At 30.3% G+C, this 20,001-nt stretch overlaps 1 protein-coding gene across 3 annotated transcripts; it reads right to left on the reverse strand.

The window, feature by feature from the left end:
* LOC101244623 (mitochondrial pyruvate carrier 1-like) lies at positions 1 to 2,978 on the reverse strand. 3 transcript variants are annotated; one of them, XM_069289657.1, is made up of 6 exons: positions 2,798 to 2,978; positions 2,561 to 2,630; positions 2,307 to 2,402; positions 2,111 to 2,165; positions 514 to 646; positions 1 to 151 (listed from the first exon to the last, which is right to left on the reverse strand). In XM_069289657.1, exons 3-6 carry the CDS (start codon positions 2,400 to 2,402, stop codon positions 112 to 114), a joined length of 324 nt encoding a protein of 107 aa, XP_069145758.1. In that variant the 5' UTR covers positions 2,561 to 2,630; positions 2,798 to 2,978; the 3' UTR covers positions 1 to 111. The 3 variants fall into 3 exon arrangements, with proteins under 3 accessions (XP_069145758.1, XP_025888894.1, NP_001316070.1); XM_026033109.2 differs by having other exon boundaries at positions 2,561 to 2,639; positions 2,798 to 2,892; NM_001329141.1 differs by lacking the exon at positions 2,561 to 2,630 and having other exon boundaries at positions 16 to 151; positions 2,798 to 2,852.
* Between the last annotated feature and the right edge of the window lie 17,023 nt (positions 2,979 to 20,001).

Below are 20,001 nucleotides of genomic sequence, written 5' to 3' on the forward strand. Positions count from 1 at the left end.
TTAATAACTTAAAATATTTGAAAATCATATTAGAATTTTGATTATCTCTTCAAATTTTAATGTTACATCAATTATTACAAAAATAATACTTAAATCCGTGCTATTTAGTAACTAATCAGAAGCCGCTGCCTTTTCCTTTGGTTGGAGGTTCCTAAAAATGATAAAAAAAATAAATTAAATTATTATTATGTTTTCATGATTATCAAGATAATATTCTCTTGTTCTTAACTATTTGTCCACTTTTAAAATAATATATTTATTAAGAAAATAATTATTGACATATTGAGTTTATAATTTGATCTTTAATCTTTATTAATTATCAAATTTGATAATTTAAAACCTTTAAGATTTTCAAAAAAAATTACCTTTCTCAAAGCAATTAATTGAGAATATAATAGATAAAATAAAATATCCTTTCATGATTTACCAAAAAAATTAATTAAAAAAGCTTTTTTAAAAAAAAAAATGAACGAGCAATCAAAAATATAAAAATGTGAAAGTGAGTAATGAAACCTATAGCGAAGCCAACGGGAAATTTGGTAGAGTTGTACAGATTCATTAGCAGCATGGCAAGCTAGCAGCATATAATTTCGAGGCCTCACCATCCATGCAAATCTCATACACAACATCGAATATATACACAACACTGCAACCAAACACACAATAATATTTATTTATATACGGCGTAATCCATTGATAAAATTGACATCAATTTTTACTTACACTTTTCAAGTAGACTTTGTTCATTTTAAATACCTCAAGTAAGATTTTACTGTGTCATTTTAATATTTTTTTCGTTAATCAGCTGAAATTACAAAGTGTATAGTACACTTGCAGATGAAATGCCATAATGACTAATTGAAAAAAAAAGTTAATGTATGACATTTGAATGTAAAAATAATAATTTTAAAATAAAATATTAAAAAATAATTAATATTTCAATAAAAATAAATAAATAAAATTACCTATTTTCTACCGTCCCATCCCATCCCACCCCGACCGATCCACCTTACTTCTGTCCCTTATACCTCCCCAACCTCCCGCCTAATTTTGGTTCTTCATCCATTTTTTCTTTAAAAAAATTCATTAGATTTTTTCGTTTTTTTTCTTCTTTTTTTTTTGTTGTGAATTTGATTTTGAGAACCATATACCACATTTCTTCTTCTATTTATTTTTTTGGAAAAAATGTGTGTTTTGTTCTAATTTTTTTTAAAGAAAAGTTAGTCTGATGATTTTTGATAATTTTGTTCTTATAATTGTTTTTGAAATTAGTGCGATAGTTTTTTATTTTACTTTTTCATATTTTATAAGGTTTTTATCATGATTTTGCATGGTGAAAAGGTAAAATAAGTGGTAGGAATAAAGAGTGAAGAAGAAGAAGGAAAATAAAAAAATTCTCATGCGCTCAAGATGCGTGCAACACACACAACATATCAAGTCAGCAAAAAGTATCAAATCAACACAATAAAATATAATATGAAATATTTAGAATAAACAAAATCTAATTAAAATGTCTAAATAAAAATTTATGTCAACTTTAAATGGCTATCAATGAATTAGCCCTTTATATATATATATATCAACAATATTCTATAGATATTTTAATACTGTATATCCGTTTCATTCACACTTACATGTGACATGTCACAATTGAATTTACAATAGTTAAAAACATAGGCCTAAAGTTTGAATTCTGACATTTTCTATTTAGGGGTGAAACCTGAATTTGCCATAAATAAGTAAATATATAAAGAAGAAACATATTTTTATTTATATGTAAATAAGAGTATAATTTTCTATCGAAGAAATTTACCTAATTTCTTCGGCCCTACCTAGCTTTAACGTGATCAATGTAATTTTGCATTGTGTGATCCTTCGTCTCATAAATTACAAGATATCCTTTATTTTAAAAAAAAATTATTCCAAAAAGAATGTCATTTTATTTATGATAAGAAATATTTTAATTCTAAAATTTCTTCTTTTTCTTAATAAAATGATACAATTATTGTTTTAATTCATAAATTTCAAAAATCTTATCTTAACTATTATATCAAGTTAAATAAAATCATATAAAATAAAATGGAGAGAGTATATGTTATAGCTAACTCACCTGCAGTCATGTTGCCAGATATTGCGTCTGGGGTCTTTTTTGTATCCATCATTCCCTAACACAATCATTTGTCAAAATTAATTTCAGGAATTTTTGTCCAACTTTTATAGTAAGATCGATGATCATCGATAGATATATATGATATAAAATGATGATATATATATATATATATATATATATAGGAAAGGGTACATACAGAGATTACAAATCCCCAATTGGCCATAGGACCCCAAAAGTGAGTTGTTTTAGGACCCATTGGACTATTCAAGTACGCTCGGACGGATTTCATCATCTGCATATACATAAATTATTCACAAAAACACATATACCGCACGTCGTTGTGAGTGTCCAAAATTCAATAAGAGATCCAAAATTATAGGGTTTTTTTTCTTTAATCTGTCTAAACTTTGGTAGAATTTAATATCCGTGGTGATAGCAAATATCATATACCTGGTGAATTAATCGAGATGCACCAAATCTAATAGTTGTTCGTTCCTCGATATAAAGAAAACTAAATTCACTAGAAAATCTTGCAAGGAATGGTAGGAAGAAATTACTAATTAAGAAAATTGAATTGCCTCAAGTACTAATATATCTTTTTTTTTTTTTTTTTTTTTTTTTTAAAAGACATGTTCTACTTTGTTGAAACTTGATTTGATAAAACCAAAATCATATGAAAGGGCTTACCAAATTGTGTCAATTTTTGCATGAGAGACGTACAAGGAAGAGCACTTGAAACGATGGTTGATTAATTAGTATTAGTGAATATATATAGTAGGAGATGGAGAAGCATGAGGCTATTAATTTATATATGTTTGAGATTTGAGAAGGTAGGCTGTAAGAATTATTTAATCCTATATTCCACATTAACTGAATTTTGGAGGTTTTAAATTGGTCATAATAATTGAATTGTTCAATGTATGTTTAAATTTTTTTTCATTTATTTAATGTTTCATATTTCTAAGAGAAAAATTACCTACTTACAAAGTTATATTTATGATTTCATAAAAGATAATAGTGAAAAATATGATTTTAATTATTTTCTTGAATATTTTTCTTAATATGTGTATTACCTTACAAATTCAATTGATATGGAGTCGAGGAGTATTAATTAGCAGATTCTGAATTTAAACATTTTGAGTTCTAAATTAAACGTAATTTTTGTAAAAAAAAAACATTTATAAATATATACTCATATGATTTTACTTTTTACGTAATTTCTTATTTGATATTGTACATAAATACGTCTTTCAACTTGGCTTCAACCGACATCTATGACCTCCAAATGACCTCCAATTCTGGATGTGCTCAAGTAGACACTTAGACTTGTATATAATTGAACAAAATATACTTATTATGCGTCTTACATGACATGACACAAATTTTCATATAGAACGTTCTATTTATTCAATTTTACACAAATACAAATACTTGTATACATTTAAAATTTACAAACATAAATATTAACTGAGACTAAGTTAAAATAAACGTTTATATATTATGCTTTTAATTGGAAAGAGTAAAGTTAGATTTGCTACCCATGCTATATTCTATAGTAGAGGAAGAGGCATGAATGAATCATTCATTACGTTACGGCTGCCTTGGCCTAAAAAGTCATCCTCATGACTCCGACGTTTTATGTTGTTTTGTAATTGGAAATATCTTTGGTCGTCTTTCAAGTTATTTATAACCATATATATATACATACACACACACAAGGAATTAATTTTTATTGTTTCTCTGGTAAGCTGGGACGCCAATTTCTAGCCTAACCCTTATTTCATGTTTTTCCAAATATATTACATTGCCAAACTTTTGGCCAAATCTCAACACCTTTTTTGTTTAACTGACAAATTATTACCCAATTTTCGATAAGTGGATTTTCAAAATATAAAAAATAATCAACACACGAATAAATTAAAAAATTTAACATATACTATACGCAACACATATAAGATAATTTAACCTTTTTATGATGTAATTTTTGTCAATTATTTTCACAACAACACAAAAAAAATTTAGCTAAGACTCGAATCCTTCTTCATTGTGAAAGAAATTTTGTCGAGTGATTTTAAATTTTCTTAGGTGTTAAGGTCACTATATGTAATACCTCTAGTTCCAAAAAAAAATTAAAGAGAAAATCATTCAAGTCACCCATCATTTTCTTAAGTTTTGGTCAACTTCAAACGATCATATCTTTTAGCACATAAAGAGTTAGGTAGCCCATGATCTATCAAATTAAAGGTATTTGAGTCCTCTATTCAAAGCCACCAGTTTTGCTAAAACTCAAGCTCTGAGTAAAACGTTATGATAACAACGCTCATACCTGGCAGCAGCTTTGGGATGACTCCACGTTACGGAGCCAATACGAATCTCACTACCTGCTGGAAAATTATTCCGACTCATAGCTCGTTTTATTTATTTCTTCAAGGGTGTTTTAGTCCTAAAAAACCCTTAGGAGGTCATCTAAATTATCCTAAACGTGTAGAAAACCCAATTTTATAAATCAAACCCTCTCATTCACTCATAAAATTCTACGCTCAAGAAATTCAAGAAACGTTAAGGTTAGGGTTCATCTTTCAAGATTTTGTTTCAAATTTCTTCAAGAAGGTTGTCTTCCATGTATGTAAGACTATCATACTGTTGGACTTGTTCATCCTCACGCCCTACATCTATTTTCAAATCAACAAAAGAGAAATCTAGGATTCCACCCCTAGATTTGAGTATTCTTGAGATGAGTTGATTTTGAGTTCTCGAGTTTCTGTTCCTTTTTGATATTCTATTCCGAATTATTGAATTGTTATATGTTATGCATTAAGATTCTTGAGTTGATTCTTTCACATCTATATTTCATCATGAACCCTATGTTTGAGTATTTTTTAAATGAGTAGTATCATTGAATTCTGAGTACTGAGTTTCCATATTGCTATTAAGATCCTGATTTGAGTCATTCATGTTCATAATTACGCATGAACCCTATGAATTGAGTTATAAATCTTATGAAGCTTTATAAAGCCAACACTTCAGTTTTAAACTGAGTTTTTTTGAGTTAGTAAAGATGAGTTTTGAGAAAGAGTTTCTAATAGTTTTGTGTCCCACATGTGTTAGTTTTTATGACTCACATTAATATTATTTTGGTTTAATATTTAATAAATAACTAAATTCTAATTGAATAAATATGAAAAGTTTATTACGGTTATAACTCCCCACTATCTTCTTTGATGGAAAGTGGTAACTAACCGCTTGGTCCTCTCTCTACCTATTAAAAGGGAATAACCTATCCCATATAAGAGAAAAGAAAGCTAGTTCCTTGTCAAGACTCAAGAAAAAACTTCCGCTTAATTCATGTCAAGAATTATAATGATTGATTCGGGTATATATTCTTAATTGAATTATTATAGTAATAGGTTTATGAAAATCATATAGTCCTGTGATCCTGAATAATTGATAGGATTTATGAATGTTTAAATTGTTTTATGTTATCACAATCCATTAAATCCTTACATGTTGTATCAAAGTTTGGTTTAAGAACTAGTAATTTTTCATAGGATTAATGTTTTCTGTATTTGAAGCGGTAATGGGTAGTATTAAGTAAAATAATTATTCACTATTATGAAAAATTTTATTTTGAAATTATTTATATGGGATTAGTTAATCACCAAAGTGGTCTAATCTTTGAAGAATTAGTTCAAAATAATAGTGATTAAAAGTATATTAAATTCTCCATTATTTTAATGCTTATAACCGATATAACACTTATGAATATATTAAAATTTTTGGTTATAAGATATTTATGAATCATCCAAAGGTTGATTATTTTATTTTTATAACCATTGATCATTGAGGAGATAATCATTGGTTTTATTTATTTATCCAAAGATAATAAATATCATCGATTGACACATTAAAAATTATTGAATTACATTAAATACACATGTATGTCTGAACTTTTATTTTGATGTTTCATCCCAAGGAGGATATCTATATATATTTAAGAATTTATAAATCACTTCTGAATTTGATAGTATGTTTAAAATTTATCAAAGTATTAACAAATGAGCATATTATATTTGCAACATTTGCTCTTCATTCACACTCTATCTCTGTTACGACCTATAACGGTCTTAACTTCTTAGATTGGTGCGAATAAATCAAATTTCATCTCAGAATTTTAGATTATAATGTTGCACTTTACACTGAGATGCCAACTGCTATTACTGAAACCAACACTATTGAAGAAGTGTCATATTATAAACACTAGGTCGATCTACCATATTAGGCATAATGTTTATGAGAATGAATATTGCAGGCAACATTAAGACTATTTTCCCAAAACTGAAAATGCAAAATATTTTCTGAAACTTGTGAAAGAATTCTCACAAACTGCTGATAAGTCTCTTGTTGGGACACCAATGAGTACTTTGACCACCATAAAGTTTGATGGTTTCTGTACCATGCATGAGCATGTCAACGAAATGACAAACTTAGCAGCAAGACTTAAGTTTTTGGAATGGAAGTGAAACAAAAATTCCTTGTACAATTCATTATCAACTCATTACCGTCTGAGTATGGCCCTTTTCAAATGAACTATAACACCATGAAAGACAAATGGAGCGTGCATGAATTGCACGTAATATTGGTTCAGGAGGAAGTAAGGCTCAAGTATCAAGGAACCCATTCCATTAACTTTGCAAGTCATCAAGGAGTTGGAAAGAAAGGAAAGAAACATGCTAAAGAAAAACAGAGGCACCATAATGTTAATGAGTCCTCCTCTCAAGTACATAAGAAGGAACACAAGAATGATAAGTATCGTTTCTGTGGAAAATTTGGACATTTTCAGAACGATTGCCTGAAATTTAATACATGGATCGAGAAGAAAGGTAAGCCTAGTGCTTTTACATGTCTCGAATCAAATTTAACTGAAATTCCTTATAATACTTGGTGGATTGACTCTGGTTGTACTGTTCATGTTTCTAATACGATGCAACAATTCTTTACAACACTAATCATAAATCAAAATGAAAGATATGTGTATATGGGAAATAGAATGAAGGCTCCCGTTAAAGCTATAAGGACTTACTGGTTGGTCCTTAATATTGGACATCACTTAGATTTACTTAAAACTTGTTATGTACCTTCTCTTTCGAGAAATTTAGTTTCTTTATCTAACTTAGATAAGACTGGATACTCTTTTAATTTCAGTAATGGATGTTGTAGTTTGTTTAAACATAATTATCTCATTGGTAGTGGTACTCTTTGTGATAACTTATACAAACTGAATCTTGATAATCTATTTGTCGAAACACTATTAACTCTGCATCATAATATTGGAATTAAATGAAATATGGTGAATGAACAATCTGCTTTTTTGTGGCACAAATGTTAAGGTCACATATCAAAAGAAAGATTGAAAAGATTAATTAAGAATGAAATTCTTTCAAATTTGAATTCTACAGACCTTAGCATTTATGTCGATTGTATTAAAAGGAAAACAAACAAGACACACAAAGAAAGGAGCCACAAGAAGCACACAACTTCTTGAAATTATACACAGATATATATAGTCCTTTTGATATTGCATCTTTTAATAAAGAAAAATATTTATAATTTTTATTGACGATTTTTCACATTATGGGTATGCATATTTGTTGCATGAAAAATCTCAAGTGATAAATACCTTAGAGGTCTTTATTACAAAGGTTGAAGGACAACTAGATAGAAAGGTGAAAATAATCAGGTCAAATAGAGGTGGTGAATATCATGGAAGATATGATGAAAATGAACAACACACAGGTGCATTTGCTAAATTCCTCAAAAAACATGACATATGTTCTCAATACAAGTTAACATCCCTTAAAATACAAGTGAAGATCTACTTCATCCTAGTGCGTTTTTAGGGTTTTTAAAGTCTCCCCTTCTTGGGAACATTCATCCAATGACACTTCACACTTAAAAGGATAACAACCAAAGCCACCAGCCCACATTCATGCATACACTATATAAATCATACACATAGTTAGTAGGAACATCACTCCACATAGAAGGCTCAAACAACTTCATACAATTCAAGCAAGTAGAGCTACATCCACCAACTCCTTATGCATCATTTTGTACCATTTCTCATGATGTTAGAGGAACTTCCTTCTCTAAGTTACATCATGCTCATTTAAGCATCACTTATAACATCATGCAATTTCTCATCAAAACACAATCATGCAATATTTTTAATAAGGCATATTTAAAACGATTCTACCCATAAAAGCTCAACATGCAACTTCTTAATAAAACATTAGGCATGCTCAACAAGTCAACTCATGTAACATTTAGGCATGCTCACAATTTCCCCTGATGAAGCAAATAGACAATTTATTCTAAATGCACATGAACATGAAGGAATACAAAACATGAAAACTCAATTTCTCATTTAACAAGAATTCAACCAAAATATGCATATAATAAGGAGAATATTTGCAAACTCATTTTTCACAAAAGACTCGAACATGAACCAAGATACTAAGAACTCTTAGTTTTAGGCTTGAATATACACATAAGGAAAAGATAAGGATATCTCACTTATAGAAAAGATAAGGAAGAAAGTATTGCGATACTTGCAAGGAACTAAAGATCATATGCTCACTTATAGAAAATTTTATCATTTTGATGTGATTGGATATTTAGATTCAAATTATGCTGGTTGTGTGGATAAAAGAAAATCCATATTTGGATATTTGTTCCTATTAGCTAAAGGAGCAACGTCATTGATAGATGAGTTTATGGCATCCTTTGAGGTCATAGTTCAGACTAAATGGCTGTGAAATTTTATTTCAGGACTTGGACTGGTCCGCAGTATTTCTAAGCAGCTGAAAATTTGTTGTGATAATATTGCAACAGTCTTCTTCTCTAAAATTGATAAATATTCAAAGGGTTCCAAACATTTGGAATTGAAATACTTTTCAGTTAAACAAGAAGTCCAGAAATATAAAGTGACAAATGAACATATTAGCACAAAACTTATGATTGTTGATCCTTTAATGAAAGGATTACCATCCAAAACATTTGTTGAATATGTTGAAAGAATGGATCTTATTGATATCAATGAATGAATTTGTGTAAAGATTTTATTATATTATGCAATTGACACTTTGAGCTCAACTATATATGTTTCTTCTATTTCCTTTTTTTCTCTTGTATACGTTATGTGGAAAATGACGATGACAAATTTTATTTTAGATAAAGATATTCTAAGAATTATTGTCATGCCCCGAGCTACCCCCGAGACGCGGACATGGAACATAGGACCACAAGTGATCCCAAACTAACCCTGCTGGCATGATTATGAACATACTAAAGATAATAAACTAAATGCGGAAGCTAAGTCATAGTTTAAACTGAAAAGATGGGGAATACCCATATTTTATAACTAATATAAAGAAGTTATTAACTCAATGCTAAGCTTCTATGTCTTAAATAAGCCTATAACTGACTAGAAATACTAGGACAAGCCCCAGCTAAATCTAACAAAAACTGAAACTAAATGACTGAAAGACTGAAAAGAAACTCATGACTATTGTCCTCGGAGAATGAGGACTCACTACTGGATCTGCTGAATAGGAGATCAGAAATCGATCTAAGCGGGGTCTGGATACTGAGAACCTGAACCTACATCACGATAAGATGTAGCGCAGTATGCGTCAATACTTGAGGGTACTGAGCATGTAGGATAGAGTAAAGCTGAAATAATACATAACTGAACAAGCACAAAATCAAGTATATAATCTGAACATGATATAGATTTTGAATGCTGAGATAACTAAATGCAATGACCAATTTATAACATGCTAAAACTGAATACTGGATATACTGATAAATGGTCAATGCAGTGAAATTTGACTGGAGCTACTAATAACCGATACTAAAATCACAAGAGCTAAATGTGGAGTCCGATGTATACGCCCCACCGGAGAGGACCCAATATACCATGCCAGAGGTATAAAGACATGCTGGCGTGATCATTAAAATGATGGTCACGAAGAGGACTTACAACTTATTTGGCTAGTAGTTCTGGAACTATAGGATACTCTGAACCCTAGTCTAACTCAGTATTAATGCTACTCCCAATGAATTACGTAATTGACTGATTATGAGTTTATGTAAATACTGGCTAAATCAAAATTGAACATGAAAACTGAGAATGCAACAATTAATCTAATAATTATGCATTTATAATTGAGGCATGTATATTTGATGTAACTAAAATATCTGACCTAACATGTGTAGTTCAAGAACTAAAGAAATAGATAGCTAGAGTTCTTAAATTCATGAGATAAACTGAATAATAACATGAAAATCTGACTTGGAACATATAATTAATTAATTAATGAAGTTCTGTTGAAGTTCTAGAAACCCTAGGTATAATCATGATATGAGAATCAAGAATCTAACTGAAAACTAGGGACCCAATGGGTGAAAGGAACCCACTAGTGAAATCCCACATACCTAGTAATGAAATTCATGGAGAAATATTTAGATTTCAGGGTTGAAACTACTGGAACCTTGCTGCATTCTTGACCTTTTTCTCCTCTCTTTCTTTTAGTTTTCTAAGTTTTGATTAATAATTTGACTTAGGTAAGTTTTAGTTATGTTTCTAGGCTTAAACTGACTAATATATGATGATTTAGGGTTAAAACGACGTATCTTTAAGGTTTAAACAAAGTGGGAAGAGACCAAAAGAATTTTGAGTTAATTGATGTCGGACCAAACAACGACTTGGAGTGATGGCCCATCGTTCAATCGACGGTCCGTCGTTTCGATCCTTAGGTTAGATTTGTTCGACATACCTTTACTAAAATGGGCATAACTTTTTACTCAGAGGTCTGATTTTTGCAAGGTTGGTGGCTATGGAAAGATAATTCAATTACCTATCTTTTGGTAGGTCATGGGACACCTATTTTGTGCTAAGAGTTATGATCATTTGAAGTTGAACCAACTACATTTTCCCCTAACTGTCTGCTAATTTTCACCTATGGTCATACCTACGATCCGTAGGTCCATCTACGGACCGTACTGGTCAATCGTGGTTCTAGTCAGAGAGTGGGTAATTTGGTCTTTATCGACAAACACAGACTACTGACTGTAGTCTGACCTACGGACCGAAGATCTGTCCGTCGTTCAACACTTAGTCAAATTTTTTGGGCTGCATTTCGGGAGAGTTTCAGTCACAAATGACGGATGTGCAGTACGAGCTGTGGGTCAGGCTACGGTCGGTCGATGGTAACCGTTGATTTCATATGTAGATTTTTTATAATGCTTTCTGGTCTGTTCTAGATACGGGACCATTATGTATTTAAAGTTCGTATTGGGAAATATATTAATATTGTAGTACATGGAAGGAATTATATCAAGAAGTGATGTATGACTGTCATGACTCCTATTAGTTAATTAGGTCAAACAACAAATAATGTTGGATTTAGTATATGTGTACATTGTAATTGATTTTTTTTAAATTATTAAGTAAAGGCATGATGTTACGTGTGCCAAGTGGGAGAATGTTAATTTTATGGCCAATGTGTGTTAGTTTTTATGGCTTACATTAATGTTATTTTGGTTTAATATTTAATTACTAACTAAAATCTAATTGGATAAATATGAAAAGTTTATTATGGTTATAACTCTCCACTACCTACTTTGATGGAAAGTGGTAATTAACCGCTTGGTCCTCTCTCTGCTTATTAAAAGAGAACAACATATCCCACCTACGGTATCCTAATATGCACAAGGTAAAGAGAGAGAAAAGAAAACTAGTTTCTTGTCAAGACTCAAGAAAAGACTTCCGCTCAATTCAAGTCAAGAATTAGAATGGTTGATTCTGGTATGTATTCTTGATTGAATTATTATAGTAATAGATTTATGTGAAAATCATATAGTTCTACGATCCTGAATAATTGATAGGATTTACGAATGTTTAGATTGTTTTATGTTTTGAGAATCCAATAAATCCTTACATCTTAAACATGATTAGTATGATAATTCAGTATGCCATCAATGTTTAAGCATTATGATATCTAGTTATGACATCAATATTTATGCAGTATGACTTCCCGGGTCATCAATGATCATATCACAATATAATTTTGATATATTTTTGAGAAAGAGTTTTCAAGTATAAATTGAGACTTTTTCCTTCTACAAGAAATCCGTGATATACATTGTCGTATTAAAATATTTAACCATATTTCTTATTTTGTATTCTCATTTCAGATTGAACGAAAGAGACATGCTCAAATTGCTCTAAGTGAGAGTAATATTAAAAGGGAACAAAAAGAAATTATAGAATAGTGTGTCGTAAACGGACCAAAATAAAAAAATAATAATTTAGATTCTGAGCCTAAAGTTATAAGAAATGACTCGAGGACGCAACAAAATCTGAATAGAGATTAAAAAAAACTTGTGAAATGGGAGGAATAGATTATTAAAGGAGTTCAAAAATATCAAATGAACTCATATGACCTTGTATAATATTTTCTTAGTCTATTTTGGATAAAAATAAATTAGAAATATGATTGTTACATCTTTGTTAAAAATTGGAAGGATTTGACATTTTGTATAATTTCTTTATTGGAAGAATGAGCTAATCTGATATTTATCATGATTTTTCCCTTATGAACCATTTTCTAGGTTCATAGTAACTCTAGATAACCAGTACAATCCCATAGATAAATATTGTAGTATTTTAAATCTTGTTTTGTTTTTGTAATGACCTTAAAGGTCTATTTTTTATTTTTTCTTAGAATATTATCATGTTATGCCTTTCGATAGTTGCTCCGAGTTCAAGGCGTTAACTTTTGATAATATCATTTTATTTGACTAATGTCTCAATGACGTTTATGAATTTGATGAATATGGTCTTTAATAAATCTTTGTATGTTCGTGATTGTGCTTATTGATGTTTTGATTTATTCACGGAGTGAGAATGAACATGTTGAGCATTTGAGGATTGTGTTGCAAGTTCTCAAGGATCGTGAATTGTATGCTAAGTTCAGCAAATATGAGTTTTGATTGAGGTCCGTTGCTTTCTTGGTCATATTGTTTCCGGTGAAGATATTCAAGTTGATCCTAAAAAAATTAAGTAAGTTAAGAATTGATCTAGGCCTTTATCCGCATCAGATTTACGAGATTTCTTGAATTTGATTGGTTACTATAGAAGATTTATGAAAGTATTTTCTTCTGTTATTTCACCTTGGCAACATTGGCTCAAAAGAAGGTGAAAGGTTTAAAGGAGCTTTAATTGTTCCTAAAAGAATTGAAGCAATGGAGGAGTTACGTATGTTTCAGGAAAATAAAATGAATCAGTTTAAATTCTAGATGCAAATAAAGCAGAAAGACATGCCAAAAAGATTTAGTACTCAAGAATTGCATTCATAACGAGAAATAAATTTAGTTTAGTACAAGCCCAAAGATGAATCTCCTGATTTATTCGCAAGTTCGCTTTTGAATATCAAGTTTGGAGATCCCAAGATAGAAGAGAAAAATGTTTTAATTCCTAAAGCAAGGAGGAGTGTTGAATATTTGCTTTAAAATTGTAAAATTCTTATTGCAATAGTTTTATTAAAATAGATCTAGTCAACTAGTTAGGTCTTTTAATTGTGATTTGAATCCTATTTGAATTTTGAATAAATAGTATATTATTGACGTAGGAGTTTAATATTTTCAACAAATCTGTTTGCTTAATTTTAGGTTTAGAAGTTATTAATTATTACAAATTGTATTCAGATTGCACTGAAATTATATCAATTATTAAACGTTGATTCATAAACTTTCTTTATTTTTATTCTTTTATGCAATTTATTCTCTTTTAAAACCAACAATTAATATCAGTTTCACTTTTCTTGAGGACCTGTGAATGAAGAGTTGAATTATTAAAATGGTTTTTTACGAATGACTTCATCTATTTTGATAGTGAAAATTATCAGTTATGAGTTGTGAGAATGAAAGCTTAGTTGGATGCTCTTGATCTTCAAGAAGTTATGGAAGAGAATTATGAAATTACTTCGGTGTCGAATAATCCCACCATAGCTCAAATTAAGAGTCACAAGGAAAAGAAAACCACAAAGTCTAAAGTGAAGACAACTCTATTTTCTGTTGTTTCAACAACTATTTTCACAAGAATTATGTCTCTCACATCACCTGAAGAAATTTGGAATTATCTGAAGAAAGAGTATGTCGGAGATGAAAGAATACTAGGAATGCAGATATTAAATTTAATATATAAGCAAGTTTGAGTTGCATAGAATGGAAGACTCTAAGACGGCCAAAGGAATACTCGTACGGATTGATTGACATTGTGAACAAGATAAGATTACTACGTGCTGAATTTAAAGATGCAAGAATTGTTGAAAAAATTCTTATTACTGTGCTCGAAATTCGTGATATCCCATAGTACCCAAATCGAAATCTGTGATGGAATTAACATTGTTGTTTCCATTAGCGGAGAGTCTACCTAGCTAATAAAATGATTACAAGCATTAACTATTCGGGTGGATCAAATTCTAGGGCTTTTGGGGTGATGTTTAGTGATCTTGTCAGGGATGATTTTTTAGGTAATCTTGCGATGTATATAGGTGTTTTTGGGTATGTCAGGGCCCTATCTTGACACTTCAATTACTGATTATAGGATCTCTTAAAGAATTCCTACTTGTGTCAATGTCTCATGTATGTATGTATATTTTGGCTCACTTATAATACATATACATGACCCTTAACTTGGTGTCAATTGACAATTTTGACCTTTAACTTTGGTTGTGCACAAGTAGGCACTTAAACTTGTATAAAATTGAACAAATAGACACATTCATCCTACATGACACAAAAAATTGCAATTTTGTGTCTTACGTCGCGTCTTACACGTATTATGCCATGTAGAACACATGTGTTTACTTGTTTAATTTTATACAAATTTAAGTGTCTACTTGTGCAGACTCAAACTTAGAGGGCATAGTTGTCCGATGAAGCCAAGTCATATTTATGTACTAGATTTTGAAAACGTGCGTTGCATGTTTGTCCCTTGTAATTACTACAAAATGTATGCATACTTAAAAAATTGAATTTCAGAATAGAAAATATATTTGTATTGCACGCTACTAAGTATACATATTCGTAAATTATTTAAATACAGTTACAATATGTATAAATAGTTATTCATAAAATTAAGTAATCAAAAGAGAAAGAGTGTAACACCAAATTAGCTAATGAATTCAAAATAAAATGAAATAAAGTAGACTAAAAATAATAAAATAGCTAATGAATTCTAAAACTTTTAAATAACAAAAATTAAAGAGAGAAATAGTTCTAGTTTATAAGAATAGAGGAACTTCCTCAATAACTAACAAAAAATAAACAGATCTATCTCTTTTTTATTGCATATGTGATGAACAATTACATTCATCAACAATTATACATTAGAATAACAAAGCATATGCATCAACAAAAAGTAATTGTGTTGAACAATGTGTCAGCGTAATTACATCCACCAATAGTCATTCATCAATAATTATACATCAAAATAACTAAGTGTATGCATTAATATAAAGTGATTTTGAAGATAATTTTTGGTATTTATGGTTACAAGTTTGGAATTGTAAAAGTCATTTAAAATTTGATGATATACATAACGTCTATGAGAATTAGATTGTTTAAAGTTGGGAATGTGTAAAGTTTCTTATTAAAATCTAAATATGTGCCATATTAAGATGTATGGTAATTCAACAGACATTTTTGTTCTTTAATTATAAAGGATATTTTGAATATAATTTACTGTCTTTTGTTGTTACGAAACACTTTATCTACCGAACTCTATTTTAGAATAAAAGACAAAGTAAGCATTTTTTTAATTAATCCTACCTAGAAACATAATGGATTAATACCATATAAGTATTACTTAAGTAATATTTTATTAATTATTTCTTTAATAATATTTAAATTAGTAAAAAAGGTAGAATCATAATCCTATTTTAAAGTTAAGATCTTCTCACTTATAATAAAAATAATAATAATTGTTGGACTCGCCCTCCGCTCGTTTACCTATATTAGTCAATACACTTTTTTTTAAAAAAAAGTATAAAGGTTATTAATAATATTGTTATATGTTAAAAAAGTAAAAGGAGTATATACTTCTTAAAATGAGTAAAAAGAATCTATGAGATTTTTTATCCAAATACTTTTTCTAGATAGAATAAATGAAATAATAAGTTCTAAATTTAATCAATAAAAACATAAAGTTTCAGAATATAAAAATATTTAGCAATATTTTTTGTCTTCTTCAACGCTTCCTCGGGGTATTTATTTACAAACATGAAATCACACCATGATTTTATTTTCATACAAGTAGTAAATCATTTATAAATTCTAAAAAAGCACATTAAACATAATGCATGCTAATTTTTGTAGATTTAATTATGAGAAAAAAACTAATTACATCAATTATTCAATTCTCTTATCCAATAACCTAGAGTGTTTACTACATGATAATCAACTTGCTATAACATACATAATCTTTAAAAGAAGATTTGTACATCAAACATGTAAATGAAAAAAAATTATTTTCTTTTTCATTGCCATTATTCAAGAAAAAGTAGTCAATTTACCTTCATTCAACCGAAAATTGAATGTAACAAATAATGAACTAAGTAAAAATACGCAACATTGAAATGAAAAATAATACTTATCAAACAACAAATAAATGTCCATGACGCCTTTCACCTTCTTGAAGAATGCATCGAATGCACTGAAATGATTAAATTCTAATTCAGGTACTATATTCTCCAAGAATTTACCGTCAATAAATTAACGAAACAACATACATATTTTTTCTCACACAAGTAGGTTTGTTTTACCTCATGAATGTTGAGTAGCCTTTTTGTCCAAATGAAAAACTCTCTAGATTATTTATCACATGTTGCGTTAAAAACATAAATTTTCGATGAAAAGAATGAAACAAACATGTAATATTAGTTTTATCTATATATATATATATGTCTAAAATTTTGATCAAAAGAAACATGAAAAATTTGAAGAAGGTGAGATAAATCAATTAACATGCTACTGTCATGAGAAGACATCAAAATAAAGTATTTTGTTGGAAAAATCATGTATATAATTTTATCAATGGAACTCTTCAAATTCTTTAACTTAAAATTAAATAAGAGATGTTTTGAAATGTTTGAACTTCATTTGTTTGAATGACTATTTATCTTTCATTATATCTTTATTACTTTAAAGTTTGTTATCTAATTATTTATTAAAAATACTTTTATATTTTAAAAAATAGAAAAAATATTTAAGTGAAGGGTAAAATGGTAATTCAACTTTGAGGTTAGGAGCTTCCCACTTATAATAATAACTAGTTCCAGACACGTGCATTGCACGTGTTCCCCAAGCTAAATTGCATGAAGTTGTTGTAACGATGTGTTTGTATGACCTTTTTGATATTAAAGATGAAGAAACCACAAATATTGTGAAAGAAAAATAATTATATGTTAAATGTGCGTACATTTTGATTTAGTAATTTGCTGATAAAATAAAAATAGATCAACAAAAAAATAGTTACAAATTACAATAATTAATTAAGAAAAATATATAGAAAACTTTCACATATATAAGAAAATATTAGGCAAAATAGAAGGCATACCACTATATAAGAAAACTCACATTTATAAGAAAACTTTCAAATTTTCTTTTCAAGAAAATCAAAAAAGTCTTTCTTGTGTAATGGAAGATATATGTACGTTTTTCTTGTAAAGACGGTCTTAACTTAACTAAGAGAAATAATTAATTAAATTGGACATTTGAACTTAAACTTCATATTAGAATTAAAATGAATTAAATGAAAGAAAATGAAGGATAGGAATCAAAGTCTCAAACATTTTTACATATTTCACCAGTAGCTAGAGACTTTTAGTAGATGAATATGGTCAATATATTAAATTAAGTGTATTTAATTATTAAGTAACCCTTCAATTTCTTCTAATTTTATAATTTCAAAGAGTGTTATACTCTATACAAATTTATAGGATAATTCTAGTAATCCAACTTTAACTTTGTTGCTTCACACTGTAACGACCTGTTTAGTCGTTTTGAGCAGCAAATTTTATTTTTGGAAAAAAACAGGCTAAGGCGACGGACCCCACGACGGGCCGTCATGGGCACGACGGACCGTCGCAGGGTCTCGTTTCAAAACACTTAGAAAAAACTGAAAATTGGGTACTGAAATCGACTCTCTGAACTTCGTAACGGAATGGCAGGACGGACCGTCACAGGTGTGACGGACCGTCACAGGTGTGACGGACCGTCACAGATTCTTCAGAGAAATTGAGTCTCTGAACTCTGTGACGGGCAGCAGGACGAACCGTCGCAGGCTCGACGGGCCGTCACACACTGCGAAATCCCAGTCTGAGTAAGATTTCTTGATACGTTTTAAGGGACGTTTTTGACTATTCTTGCCTTAATTATAAAGTTAATGGGTTAATGTTAATAAGTCTAATTACTTGGGGGTTAAAAGAGGTAACCTAAGTTAATTAGTGGGGCATTATTGCAATCTTTTATTCTTAATTATATGTTAATTAGGGTAAAAGGAAGAGGGTTTTGAATAAAGAAAATAGAAAGAACAAGAGAAAGAGAGAGAGAGTCCAACGAGAAAGAGGAGAAACGAAGAGAAACAAAGCTTGGAGAAAAATTTGCTTGCTTGATCACTAATCTTCGGTGGAGGTAGGTTATGGTTTTCATGCTTTCATAGTAAACTCTTAATACAGAATGATATGTATTGGTAGTATTGTAAACCCTGCTATGTGCTTAATTGTATGCATGCATAAACGTGATTATATAATTGTGATTATATTAAGCATGATGAAGTTATTGAATCCCAAATCTTGATAAAAACCTAATCTCTTTTTAATGATGATGCCTTGGTAAGGGAGAAGGCTTGATGAATTGATGGAAGGAGATTAGGGGATCGGGTGTCACGAACCGACACGTAGAATTAGGGGATCGGGTGTCACGAACCGACACGTAGTATTAGGGGATCGGGTGCCACGAACTGACACGTAGAATTAGGGGATCGGGTGTCACGAACCGACACGTAGAATTAGGGGATCGGGTGTCACGAACCGACACGTAGAATTAGGGGATCGGGTGTCACGAACCGACACGTAGTATTAGGGGATCGGGTGTCACGAACCGACACGTAATATTAGGGGATCGGGTGTCACGAACCGATACGTAGTATTAGGGGATCGGGTGTCACGAACCGACACGTAGATTTAGGGGATCGGGTGTCACGAACCGACACATAGATTTAGGGGATCGGGTGTCACGAACCGACACATAGATTTAGGGGATCGGAGTGTCACGTACCGACACAAGAGGATTAATGAATATTGAGGGAGCAGAGTGTCACGTACCGACACAAGAAAAATAAAGATAATGAATCTTGAAAGATGTTAATATGCTCAATCTAATGAACATGATTCCTAAATGAGTATGGTATCGAGGCTTGAGTCCTCATGTGTGAACTTGACGGTAATTGTTAATGATATAGTATTTGTTGTTGCTACATGATGAGTATCATAGTTGATTTTATGATATTACTCGGTATATATTGATTTCTTTTTTGAGTTGGCCGATGATATCTACTCAGTACTCGTGTTTTGTACTGACCCCTACTTTTATGTTCTCTTCTTATTTATTTGTGGAGTGCAGCAAACGTGCCATCGTCTTCAACTCAACAGTAATTCAAGCCAGTCTTACTACATCGGAAATTCAGGGTGAGCTAATGCTTCTAGCTTGGACTGGATCTTCTTCTTCAAGTCTTGATGCCTTGAACTTCCGGCATGGACTAGCTT

The sequence above is a fragment of the Solanum lycopersicum genome, chromosome 10, assembly GCF_036512215.1.
Source record: "Solanum lycopersicum chromosome 10, SLM_r2.1".
NCBI lineage: Eukaryota > Viridiplantae > Streptophyta > Magnoliopsida > Solanales > Solanaceae > Solanum > Solanum lycopersicum.